This window comes from Oryctolagus cuniculus, chromosome 2 (genome assembly GCF_051225735.1).
Source record: "Oryctolagus cuniculus isolate XC-2025 breed Fujian yellow rabbit chromosome 2, ASM5122573v1, whole genome shotgun sequence".
In the NCBI taxonomy this organism is placed as follows: Eukaryota; Metazoa; Chordata; class Mammalia; order Lagomorpha; family Leporidae; genus Oryctolagus; species Oryctolagus cuniculus.
In genome coordinates, this window is record NC_142868.1 from 175,565,528 (window position 1) to 175,578,656 (window position 13,129).

Below are 13,129 nucleotides of genomic sequence, written 5' to 3' on the forward strand. Positions count from 1 at the left end.
GCCAGTTCGAGTCCCAGCTGTTCTGCTTCCCACCCAGCTCTCTGCTATGGCCTGGGAAAGCAGTAGAAGATGGCCCAAATCCTTGGGCCCCTACACCCACATGGGAGGCCAGGAAGAAGTCCTAGCTCCTGGCTTCAGATCGGCACAGCTCCAGCCATTGCAGCCAACTGGGGAGTGAACCAGTGGATGGCAGACCTCTCTCTCTCTGTCTCTCCTTCTCTCTGTGTGTAACTCTGCCTTTCAAATAAATAAATGAATCATTAAAAAAAATTTAAAAACGCTAAAACTACATATTAACTAATGAAACCATTAAAAGCAAGTTATAAAGTACTCTATTCTTTTCAAATTACAGAATCGAGGAACTAGAGAGAATTATAATGAAATGAAATGGAAAAGATCAGTGAACTTAGCAAGAAACACTTCCCATGCTTAATCTCTACTGTCCCCAATACTCAGAAAATTGTATTACTTCTCTATTAAGAACATATGAAAACATTGAAACTTACCTTTCTGTTGAAAGTATGTGAACTAATTTAAGCAAAAATTCACTGAATATTTGAGGACATGTTGAAGAAAGATGAACTTGTAATCGGGTAAGAAATTCTTGCATAGCTTGTGTAGCTGTTGGACCAACCTGAGGAGACATATATATCCACTGAAAAGAACTTCACGAATACCATGTACAGAATCGTTCACTTAAAAAGTATCAAGCATAAATGCAAGAGCTATACCGTTGACTATTTGGGTGCAGGGACCCAAGCAAATTTTCCAGGTACATGGGCTCGGAGGTGGATCAGAGGTGGAGCAGCCAGGACTCCAACCTGCGCACACATGGGATGCTGGATTTACAGGCAGACTTAACCTGCTGTGCCACAAGAGATCCTACATCACATTTATTTAGCCCAATACAGAAAGATTCACCTGAATTACAGAAGAAATACCTTTGTAAAACTTAGAAGTACAAAGAATGTCTGCATTGATTCCACAAAAAACCTTATGCACTATTCAATTTCAAAACAAACAATGTGAGGGGCTGGTGCTGTGGCACAGTGGGTTAAAGCCCCAACCTGTAGTGCCATCATCCTATATGGGCACAGTTCGAGTTCTGGCTGCTCCACATCTGATCCAGCTCTCTGCTGATGCATGTGGGAAAGCAGTATAAGATGGCCAAGGTCCTTGGGTCCATGAACCCAAAGGAGAAACACAGAGCTCCTGGCTCCTGGCCTCAGATTGGCTCACTGGGGCCATTTGGGAAGTAAACCAGCAGATGGAAGATTTCTCTCTCTCTCTCTCTCTCTCTCTCTCTCTCTCCCCCAGTCATTGCAACTCTTTCAAATACATAAAAATAATTATTTAAAATATATATAAAAAAGAATTTGAGCCAGATTAAGTGATCCACAGAAGATCAAACAAAACAATAAGCACACAAAAAATCTAAAAGCTAAAAGTAAACCATGTCACAAAAAACTATTTTCCCAAATTTCTATTTCATCATCAGTGAAAGAAATGAAACTGAATTCCACACCACGTAACCTGAAGAATGTCCCATAACATTCGTACTTACTGAATTTCCTATATATAATAGAAAAGTTTGCTCTTACAGAACCTTCACTATGCTTTTGAAACATAATCAAAAGAAGAGGAAAAATACTTTATAAAGCAGCATGATCCCTGACACTTTATCTCCACCACTAACAAGCTGCAAGATTGTGGGCAAAGCAGTTGCTGCATGGTTTTGTACATGTAAAACAGTACAGTTGGAATTACTGTTGCCAGGAGTCTTCCTATTCCAAACTCCATCAATTTATATAGAGTTATCACTCAGTAACATGCCTCTGCATCCATTAGAAACCCTGAATAAATCTAACTATTAGTAGTTTCTACTGTTACTTTTCTCCTTGTCTGACTTATTATAACCTACAAAATTAGAGTGTGAGGGGCCAGCACTGTAGCATAGCAGGTAAAGCTGCCACCTGCGTGCCAGCATCTCATATGGGAACCAATTTGAGACCCAGCTGCTCCACTTCCAATCCAGCTCTCTGCTAGCAGTAGAATATGACCCAAGTGCTTGGGCCCCTGTGCCAGTGTAGGTGACCCAGAAGAAGCTCCTGGTTCCTGGCTGCAGATCGGCACAGTGCCGGCTGTTGCAGCCAGTTGGGGAGTAAACTTGCAGATGGAAGACCTCTCTCTTTATCTGCCTCTCCTTCTCTGTGTAACTCTGCCTTTCAAAAATAAATAAATAAATAGATAAATAAATAAATCTTCAAAAAAAAAAAATAAAGAGTGTGAGTATTGACTAAATGTATTTACCAGAATTTAAATTCTATAAAGAAATACTGGCAAATACCAGTATCTCCAGTTCCTAGAACATTACCTACATCTGGCACATAGAAGACTCTTATATACTTACTGAATAAATGAAATAGAATAACTGTTATGGATCATACAACCAAATAAGAGCATGTCTAAAGGGCAAATCCAGATAAGGATTTTTAACTGCCAAAAATTTTAAAATGGGACCAACATTGTGGCATAATGGGTAAAGCTATTGCCTGTGACACAGGCATCCCATATTGCTTTTGGCTCACACCCTGGTTGCTCCACTTCTGATTCAGCTTCCTGCTAATGCACTTAGGAATGCAATGGAGGATGGCCCAAGTCCTTGGGCCTCTGCACCCATATGGGAGACCCAGAAGTTGTTCCTGGCTCCTTGCTCCTGCTTTGGTCTGACCTAGCCCATGCTGTTGCAGCCATTTGCGGAGTAACCCAATAGAGAGAAGATTTCTCTTTGTGTATGCCTCTCTCTGTCTCTCTCTAACTGCAATTCAAATAAATAAAATAAATCTTTAAAAAATAAAAAAGGGAATTTAAAAATAACTTTCAAGATAATCATAAATAACCACCATTTAAAAAAGATTTTATGAATACTAAATGTTATATGAAAATACAATAAAGCAGAAATATTCATATAGAAGCAGTGTAACAAGAAATTAAATTGATATGAAAGAAATCTATAGTAAGAGAGCCGGCGTCGCGGCTCACTAGGCTAATCCTCCGCCTTGCGGCGCCAGCACACAGAGTTTTAGTCCCAGTTGGGGCGCCGGATTCTGTCCCGCTTGCCCCTCTTCCAGGCCAGCTCTCTGCTGTGGCCAGGGAGTGCAGTGGAGGATGGCCCAAGTCCTTGGGCCCTGCACCCCATGGGAGACCAGGATAAGTACCTGGCTCCTGCCATCGGATCAGCACGGTGCGCCGGCTGCGGCGGCCATTGGAGGGTGAACCAACGGCAAAGGAAGACCTTTCTCTCTGTCTCTCTCTCACTGTCCACTCTGCCTGTCAAAAATAAATAAGTAAATAAATAAAAAACATTGCCTTAAAAAAAAAAATCTATAGTAAGAGAAAGGCTTATAGTTAAACAAAATCATTAATATCATAAAATGATTAAGGTACAACGTAAATCTTGATGGTAGAGAATATCAAAAATGATACATTTGTAAATTTTTTAATTTCAAAATTTTCCAAGTGCTTTCCTAATTTTTTAATAAGTACTCATTTTTATTCAAAACGTTTATTAAATAATCCAAAATATATTACAAAAACATTTACCTACATCAAAACTTAATAACATTACTCTAAAAGATAATTTACCACCTACTTTTACTGTCAGTATAACATCAAAATATTTTATTATATTGATACATAAAAGGCTATTATTAAACACTTTAGCAATGAAAATGTTACATAGTTCTACTTTTAAAATACTGTTTCTTAAATAGTATAGGTACATCACTAGTTAAAAGTATACTACCTGTGGACTGTGTTGATTTGTTCCATGTGGACTGGTGCCAGAAAGAAATTTTACTAACACATGAATAAGGTTTGGATCTGAAACCAACAGATGTGCAGTACTTTCCTGAGTTCCAATAGCATTACTGCATCCAGCTATAAGAAGAAACAAACAAACAAACAAACAAACAAAAAAGAACCTCTTAACAGACAATGAAACAATGGAAAGTATATCTGAAAACATTTTTAGTGCCAGGGAAAACTTGGTCATATATCCCCAGTACCGTTTTTATTAAGAAGGTTTCGTCTCTACTGAGCTGAACATCTCTATTTTCACCTACCATGTATCTCTGCCTGCCTTTTCTCTATGTTTATGAAAATACTTGAGTTTAATGTGCATCTTATCCAACATATAGTCAAGTTGCCAAGAAAGAAATGGAGGCAAAATTTATTCCTTTGTACAACTTAAACACATTTTATACTGGGAACTAATGTACAGGAAACATATCAGTTTTGTGAGCTGAATAACACTCTTTGGGCTAAATCTATCCTCAGTATCAGACAGTGGTAATTTTGACCCCCATTTTTGGGAAACACTTTCCAAGTATGAAAGAATGGCACTTTGATGTTAAGCCATATTAACAGCTTTGTCAATCTGACAGAACTCTTTAGTTAATGATGTTATTTCTGGGGGCCGGCACTGTGGCACAGAGGGTTAACACCCTGGCCTGAAGCGCCGGCATCCCCTATGGGTGCCGGTTCTAGTCCTGGCTGCTTCACTTCCGATCCAGCTGTCTGCTATGGCCTGGGAAAGCAGTAGACGATGCCCCAAGTCCTTGGGCCCCTGCACCCGCATGGGAAACCCTTAAGAAGCTCCTGGCTCCTGGCTTCAGATTGGCACGGTTCTGGCTGTTGCGGCCAACTGGATAGTGAACCAGTGGATGGAAGACCTCTCTCTCTCTGCCTCTCCTCTCTCTGTGTAACTGTGACTTTCAAATATGTAAGTAAATCTTTTTTTTTTTTAAAGATTGTTTTTAAAAAAATGTTATTTCTGAACAGAAATAAAATCCATCCACATGTTATCATAACCTGAAGATGAATGAAGACTGAAATTCACAAATGGCTAATACTTGTTTTCTAATACAAACTCTGATCCCTACTTCACAAGACAATCAAGAATGCCAAACAGAACCTTGACCTAAATGGGAAATGTAAAAATCAATAAATACTATATAACACAGTGGAGTATGTTCATACCACACAAACGGATAATGTCACAAAAAAAACACTCCATGCTTCTTTTGAAGAGGCTTGTATTATTTTACTACACTAAATTAAAAGGGGAGTTGGAGTGCGGTGAAAAGAGTAGAAAACTTAACAGGATATTAGAATCTGAAAAACAGCCACTACATTCAATAAACATATCTTTAAGATGGAGAAAACAAAACCTAGGAATCTAGTAATACACGTTTACGAATAGCACAGAGGGAAAATATTTTTAAGTACAAATATTCCTTAAAATAACCAAGATAAATCCTTGGAGGAGTCTGAAATTACATGTTAAAAACAATCAGTTTTGATAATTGGCAAGTATTAAGGAGATAAAAATGTGATTTGAACTTCATCTACTGGGCAATAAAGGGAAGGATATTTGTACTATCAGAATTTAAAAGTACAAAGCATAAGAAAGGTAAAAACAAATTCAGAAAAGGCATATTCAAATGAGGAATTCAATCGGTTCTGACCCATGTGTCACTTCTTAGAACCATCTACTTTAACAGATACCAAGACCATTAATGTGTATATCAGAGTTAAATGAATAGATTTTGAACTTACAGTTAAGCTGCATGTTTGTCATGAGTGTTAAGCTATGAAGCACGAGGCACCATGTCCGAAGCAAAGTATTGGGATACCAAGCTAGCACTGTGAGAAAGCTAGTTATTGACGCTATGTAGAAAAGAGAAAAAGGAAACATATTTACTCAGAAAAACAACGTTTACTAAAAATTAAAAACCAAATGAATAAATTCAAAAACAAGACTTCATTTCTTTAAGTTACTTCACTACTTAGTATCCTCAAAATATAAAATGAAGATTCCCCCATTAAATACAACTCAAGCACTGAGAGAGAATAACATCTTATGGTTAAGCTTAATACTCAGCGTACAACCCATAAATGATGTTATCAACACAAATTGCTGTAACTTTCCTAACTACAGTCTTTTCTACAGCAACATAGTTTGTGTGCTACAAAAAACTTCATATTTTGGGGCCAGTGCTGTGGCATAGCAGGTAAAAGTGCCACCTGCAGTACCGGTATCCCATATGGGCGCTAGTTGGAATCCCGGCTGCTACACTTCCAATCCAGCTCTCTGCTATGGCCTGGGAAAGTAGCAGAAGATGGCCCAAGTCCTTGGGCCCCTGCCCCTATGTAGGAGACTTGGAAGAAGCTCCTGGATCCTGGCTTCAGATGGAAGACCTCTCTCTCTGCCCCTGCCTCTCAAATAAATAAATCTTTAATAAAAAAAAAAAAAACACACACACACACACACAACACTTCATATTCTATAAAACCAAAAGCTGAAAATAATAAGGAAAAATGGAAGATCTGGGACAGATTAATGAAAACTAATGTAACTTCACAACAAAAACTGGGTAGCTAGGAAGGCCCAGATATGAAGAACTCACGGCAGCTGTAGAAGCGAAAGAAGTTGTTAAAAATGTACAAACACAGAGTGGGCATTTGGCAAAGCGCTTAAAATGCCCCTTGGGATGGCAACTTCTCATACTGCAGTGCCTGGCACTGAGTCCCACCTCTGCTTTCTACCCACCTTCCTGCTAACGCCCCTGGAAGGCAACAGATATGACCCTTGGGTTCTGGCCACCTATGTGGGAGACCCACACAGAATTCCTACAACTGGCCCAGCCCCAGCTGTTGTCGTCATTTTGGGAAGTAAAACTCAAATGGAAGATATCTATCTTAGTGTATGTGTGGCTCGCTCTGCCTCTCAAATAATTAAATAAATATATCTTTAAATTTTTTTTTTAGGAGCTGGCACTGTGGTTCAGCATATTAAGCCACTGCCACTGATGCCAGCATTCCATATGAAAATCAGTTTGAGTCCTAGCTGCTCCACTTTGGATTGTGCCACTGCTAATGTACCTGGAAAAGCAAAAGATGATGGCCCAACTACTTGGGCCCATGGCATCCTCCTGGAAGACACTGATAAAGTTCCAGTATTCAGTCTGGGCCAGTCCTGGCCATTACCAACTGGGGAGTGAATCAGAGGATGCGGAATTCTCTCTGTGTCTCTCCCTCTCTCTACGTAACTCTGCCTTTCAAAAAATAAGTAATCTTTTAAAAATTTGTTTTTTAAATAACACAGTGGAAGAAACAGAAATCTATGGATTAAACCAGGGGTAGGTAGTGCTGATACAATGCAAGTTTAAATGGAATCATAAACCAGTTTGATCTGTCACAACAGTTGGAAGACAGATTTTTAACAGCTGAGCACGAAATGGAAAAAGCCTCAGAAATACTTTTCTTAAAAGTTATCTGAAAGAAATTGCTATAACAAGAGCTTAAGAATAGTTGTTTTCCTATTGAGATATTTGATTCTACTTTCATATATTGCATCTGTCAAGGAAAAAAATAAACTGCTACTGGAAACCGACATCCTTCAACAGGAGGCCAACCAGGGAATAACCCACATTTGGGGAAAGAAAAAAATCTGCTGTAACAGAACAGTCAAAGGAAACACAACTCTGCAGAAATACAACGTGAAGAGCAACAGAACACTGTAAACTTTAGTTGCGCATAGGAATAGCAGAAAACAGACAAAAATAATTGTTTTTTCTTGCTAAGTCAGTGCATTTTTTAAAAGATGGTGGCAGAGGTGGCTTCCCCCACTAAAATATAATCCCACCGAAAATGACTAGACATATTTTTATCTAATCATAATCTTTTGAACTGTTCTTTATACTATATTAATGATTTTCCTTCTAATAAATCTTACCTTGATTTAATGAAATGATAGGTACTCGATTAGCATTATATAAAAAAATGTCAGCTCCATTCTCCTTATTTCCAGATGAACTAGAATTCAGGCTCAATGTGAGCCACAACTGGAGAAGTGATTCCAACTGAAAAAGAATAAATTCACAGAATAAAAATATATTATTATGAAATATCATTTAAACTTGTATATAAAACCTTATCACGAATAAAGAATTTATCCTGGGGCCAGCATTGTTGCATATCAGGTTAAACCGTCACCTGTAATTCCAGCATCCCATATGGAAGCTGGTTCCTGTCACGGCTGCTCCACTTCTGATACAGGTCCCTGCTAACGGCCTAGGAAAAGCCGCAGAAAATGGTTCAAGTACTTGGGCCCCAGCAACTACATGGGAGACATGAAACAAGTTCGTGGCTCTTGGCTTCAGCCTAGCCCAGCCTCAGACATTGTGGCCATTTGGGGAGTGAATCAACCAATGGAAAAATTCCAATATCTTTCTTTCTCTCTCCTTTCTCTCTCTCTCTCTCTCTGTCTGCCTCTCTGGCTTTCAAATAAATAAATAAATTTCCGTTTTGAAAAATTAAGTTATGCTATTAAATACGTCCACCAGTTACTATATAATTCAGTTGACAAGCAAACCTCACTTCAAATTTTTGATGAAACAAAATTTGGTTCAGGGGCTGGTGCTGTGGCAGAGTGGGCTAAGTCTCCACCTGCAGCGCCGGGTTCCCATATGGGTGCCAGTTCGAGTCCCAGCTGCTCTACTGCCAATCCAGCTCTCTGCTATGGCCTGGGAAAGCACTGGAAGATGGCCCAAGTCCTTGGGCCCCTGTACTTGTATGGTAGACTTGGAAGAAGCTCCAGGCCCCTGGATTTGGATCAGCATAGCACAGGCCATTGTGGCTAATTAGGGAGTGAACCAGGAGATGGAAGACCTCATCTCTCTGCCTCTCCTTCTTTCTCTGTGTAACTTTGACTTTCAAATAAAAAAATCTATCTTTTAAAAAATTAGTTGAATTCAAATTTACAATTTGCCTCATAAATTTTTTACTAAATTACAACAGGTGATTCAAGCCCTGAAATCAGATTTAGGGAAAAATGCTGGCACTGAGCAGATAAAGCAATCGCCTGCAATGCCAGCACCCCTTACTGGAACACCAGCTGGATTCCCAAGCATTCCACTTTCAATTCAGCTCACACTAATGTGCCTGGGCAACAACATCAAGATGGCCTACATACTGAGACCACTACCACACACATGGAAAACCTGAACAGAGCTCCCGGCTCCCGGCTGCTAGCCACTGGGGAGTGAACGAACAGATAGAAGATTCATTCTAAAGTGTTGAAATCTTTACTGAGTTGGTCTTTATCGAGTATAAAGTTAATTAAAAATGAATCTTGGCCGGCACCGCAGCTCAATAGGCTAATCCTCCACCTAGCGGCGCCGGCACATCGGGTTCTAGTCCCGGTCTGGGCACCAGATTCTGTCCTGGCTGCTCCTCTTCTAGGCCAGCTCTCTGCTGTGGCCAGGGAGTGCAGTGGAGGATGGCCCAAGTACTTGGGCCCTGCACCCCATAGGAGACCAGGAGAAGCACCTGGCTCCTGCCTTCGGATCAGCGCGGTGCGCCGGCCGCAGCACATGGGCCGCAGCGGCCATTGGAGGGTGAACCAACGGCAAAGGAAGACCTTTCCCTCTGTCTCTCTCTCTCTCACTGTCCACTCTGCATGTCAAAAAAAAAAAAAAAATAATAATGAATCTTAATGAAGAATGGGATGGGAGTAGGGGTGGGGGGATGGGAGTAGGGGTGGGAGGGTGGGAGTAGGGATGGGAGGGTGGCTATATTCCAAAAGTTGTACCTATGAAATTTGTATTCATTAAATAAAGGCTTAAAAAAAAAGATTCATTCTCTCTCTCCCTGTCTCTGCCCCGCCCCCTCCCAGTCACTCTGTGTTTCAAATAAATAAAAAAGGAATATTTAATGAAAAAAGAGATCACAGACTTAATAGGAACTAAACAAATAAAATAGCTTAAAATCCTGGAAATTACAGATGGTCCCATAAGGAACTGAGATCATCAAAGTATTTCCAACACTTTTCCCTTGAAGTTTAACAATGAAATCATTGCTATCAGGTTGAATAGGAGCCTCCCAGTTAGTTTCATCTTTTATCAGGGTAGCATCATTTCTCATAAAGACATACCTGAACATGATGGACTTGAAGCATGGAAAAAAGTTTGTTGAAACAAACATTTAACATCGGGACAGAAGATAACTGGATAATAAGTTGGCTGGTTTGGTTCACTGCCTGAAAACCGCCTAGAAGTGAATCATCTGTTCCAGTGGGAGACTGTGACACTGCAAACAAACACCAGTATGGTAAACTATGCAGAAGACATGGTAACTGGCAGGTAAAAAAATTAATTAAAATTGCACTCTTTATTTCAAAGTTCTATATTAGTATTTCAAAATTCTGCATTTATAATATCACTTAAAGATAAAAAAGACCATAGAAGGAAGCTCCCAAATTCACAAGACTCTCTCAGCAAAGGAAAAGAACTTATTCTCTGTTAATTGTTAATTGCATTTTTTCCTAATTAAGAAAGGAAGAGAAAGAAAAGTATTACCTAACTAGTGTGGCAGTTTAAAATAATTCAGATTTTGATCTACTGACTCTTAATGCTGACTGCACATCACAATCACCTGAGCAAAGTTTTCCAAGATTCTGATGCTCAGGTTCTACATCAAACTATGAGGAAAACGACATACTAAAAAAGAGACCCATTTATGTCAGAAGAATAACCAAAATGTAAAGTGATGCATGTACCATTTTCAAAAGGACACTCTAGTAAGTTGTTTAATGAAATGGACTACTCTGAGCAATGCTGTGCTGTCTGTGATCACAGGGAGGCTGTGCCGTACAAAAAGGGTTCCCATATCACAAGAAGATGAGAAGTAACAGTACTGGTGTACCAAGACCAAGATTACAGAGCACTGTCTCTGTTTCTCTTCTCTATAGCTTCTAAAACAAGAAATAAATGACGATTGTAAATCGAAAAGATTCAATTTAACTTACAGAAGGAAAAAAACCTCAAACTTCTCTATTGCTAAGGGTTGTGAAGTCTCCTTCAGGGGAGGAGCAGAGGCGATCATCTAGGTTGTAGCTACCATCTCTACGACTTTACTCACTCTATTCCAGGGAAGGTGGTGTGGTTTACAGGCCTAAGAAAAATGAAACCATCATCCTCTCCATAGCATGGCTCTTTCATCTTTGCTCCTGAGACACAGGGGGCTATGTAACTGTACTCCTCCGACATGCAGAGGTCTACAGAAGTCTAGCACTGTACATCAAGGTCAGCAAACCATGATCTGATGGCCAGATCTAGCAGGCCACATGTTTCTGTAGCACAGCAATGCCCATTTATTTACATCTTATCTACCACATCAAAGCTGAGTGCACACAACAATATACTATATGGCAACCTTTCAGAAGAAAAATACACTGTCCTTTTCTGTAGAAAGGTAATAAATCCTCTCAGTTCTGGGATCAGTTAGCAGGCCCACAGGGATGTCATTCTATCCTATGCTTTGCATTCTAGTCTTTTAAGATGGTGAAGATTTTATTATAAAAAAAAAATCCACTGTATGACACATCCATAATGAAATGAAATCACAGTCCACTAGCTAATCCCTTAGGCTTCTCTAGGAATTTCATTAACTAAATAATAGTACAAAAATAAAAGCATAATTCAGGTTTTAGACTGAGTCTAGAGCACTACATGGAGCTATTTGGCATGCTCTTTTACCATTTGTTGATTCCTTGTCTTAATTCTCAATATGCTACTAATTTAGAGGGGGAGAAGTGATACACTCAAACTCACAACACCCATGGAATTCTTAAAATGGCCCCTGTTCAACACACTTGAAAACAATCAAGAGATAAAGCACATATTACAATACTCTAAGAAGGGTAGTTTTACTTACATGTAGGAGATGTATTTGTTAGTGCCTGTAAAATGGAATCTGCTTCCAGAGTTGACATCATTTTCAACATAAGTTCTGCCTGCTGTTCAAGACCAACTTCAAGGCGAGCATCTAGGGCTATAAAAAGCAATTAGGGTCGGGTAGGGTACGGTGGGGTGGGGAGAAAGCATATAGCATATTTGACCATAATTACTCTTGTCTCCATGTCCTACAATGAAATGTTGACATCTGAAGGCACAACGTAAAAACAGCCTGGTATGTGCTATCAGAGCGAGAGCAGGGGGAAAACATCTGTGCAAGGTGGTTAGAAACAGAGAGTGGCTATACAGAGATAGGTAAATTAAATAGCAAAGTCATGATAATAAGGACAAAGAGAGCCATGTTTCTCACTGTCAGAGGAAAGAGGTATGGATTCTAAAAAAAAGAATAAGACTCCATGGGGCTAGATACAAAAATATAGGTGCAAATGTCTGTGTACACGCACACACACACACACACACACACAGAGAACCTAGTTCTGCCCATGAAAAGAGCCACCAAAATAACAACAAAAACATCTGGCATACAAATCATAGCTCCTAACCCACGTCAATCCTTTAAAAAGGTTCTGAAATACTATACTGCTCGCAAAGTGGCTAATTATCACAATGACGCAGTTAAGTAAACGATGAGCCTGAGGCATCACATTTTGCCAGAAAACAAAAAAGGGCCCAAACAATAACAAACACACATCAAGGACAGAGACCAGACTAAAGGAGATCCTACTGGTCATACCTGGGATGATTTACACCTCAGAACAAATAATGGCAACACTATAAATGTATTTCATGACACTGAGCTACACCCACATCAAAGATATGGCTGAAATGATAAACTGCATGTTATTTACATTCAATCACAATAAAAAAATAAATGAAATTATAACCCACTGAGTAAATAGGAAAATTATGAATCCATTAAAAACTACAAGCTAATTCATTTTTCAAAAAATAAATTTGGTGAGGAACAGGATATTTGTAGGCTTTATCTCTGCTCCCTGAAACCTCAAAAGAATTATGACAGAGAGTAAAAGAGTAATTCAACCATGGAGAAGCCCAGCAGACACCTCCTCAATTAAGTGATCAAACTTAACACCACTGGGGGTGGGCAAACAAAAATCCCAGATCACCAAACAGCACACAATGAGAGAAAGCATTATTTCTGTGCTCCTCCTGCCAAGATGCATGATCTCAATCAAATTATGAGCAAGCAGCATACAAAAGCAAATTGAGGGACACTGTAAAAAATAATTGGTCTGTAATGTTCAAAAGCATCAGGGGCACAAACTCTGAGGAACAGCTGTAAACTGAAC

The 13,129-nt window shown here is 39.5% G+C and overlaps 2 protein-coding genes across 17 annotated transcripts in view; one reads left to right on the top strand and one right to left on the bottom strand.

The window, feature by feature from the left end:
- Window positions 1–13,129, bottom strand: part of BIRC6 (baculoviral IAP repeat containing 6) — a 255,140-nt gene that overhangs the window by 101,129 nt on the left and 140,882 nt on the right. For all 16 annotated transcript variants that reach the window (XR_016229486.1, XR_016229487.1, XR_016229488.1 and 13 more), the window contains 6 exons: window positions 11,779–11,895; window positions 9,998–10,152; window positions 7,799–7,925; window positions 5,620–5,730; window positions 3,806–3,939; window positions 507–634 (listed from right to left, as the gene is read on the bottom strand). Coding sequence is in view for 13 of the 16 variants with exons in the window: in XM_089326564.1 (XP_089182690.1) it covers window positions 507–634; window positions 3,806–3,939; window positions 5,620–5,730; window positions 7,799–7,925; window positions 9,998–10,152; window positions 11,779–11,895 (772 nt within the window). In the remaining 3 variants the exon portion in view is untranslated. The remainder of the gene's footprint in view (window positions 1–506; window positions 635–3,805; window positions 3,940–5,619; window positions 5,731–7,798; window positions 7,926–9,997; window positions 10,153–11,778; window positions 11,896–13,129) is intronic.
- MEMO1 (mediator of cell motility 1) overlaps window positions 1–13,129 on the top strand; it is a 652,780-nt gene that overhangs the window by 90,869 nt on the left and 548,782 nt on the right. The gene's annotated exons all lie outside the window — the stretch shown is intronic.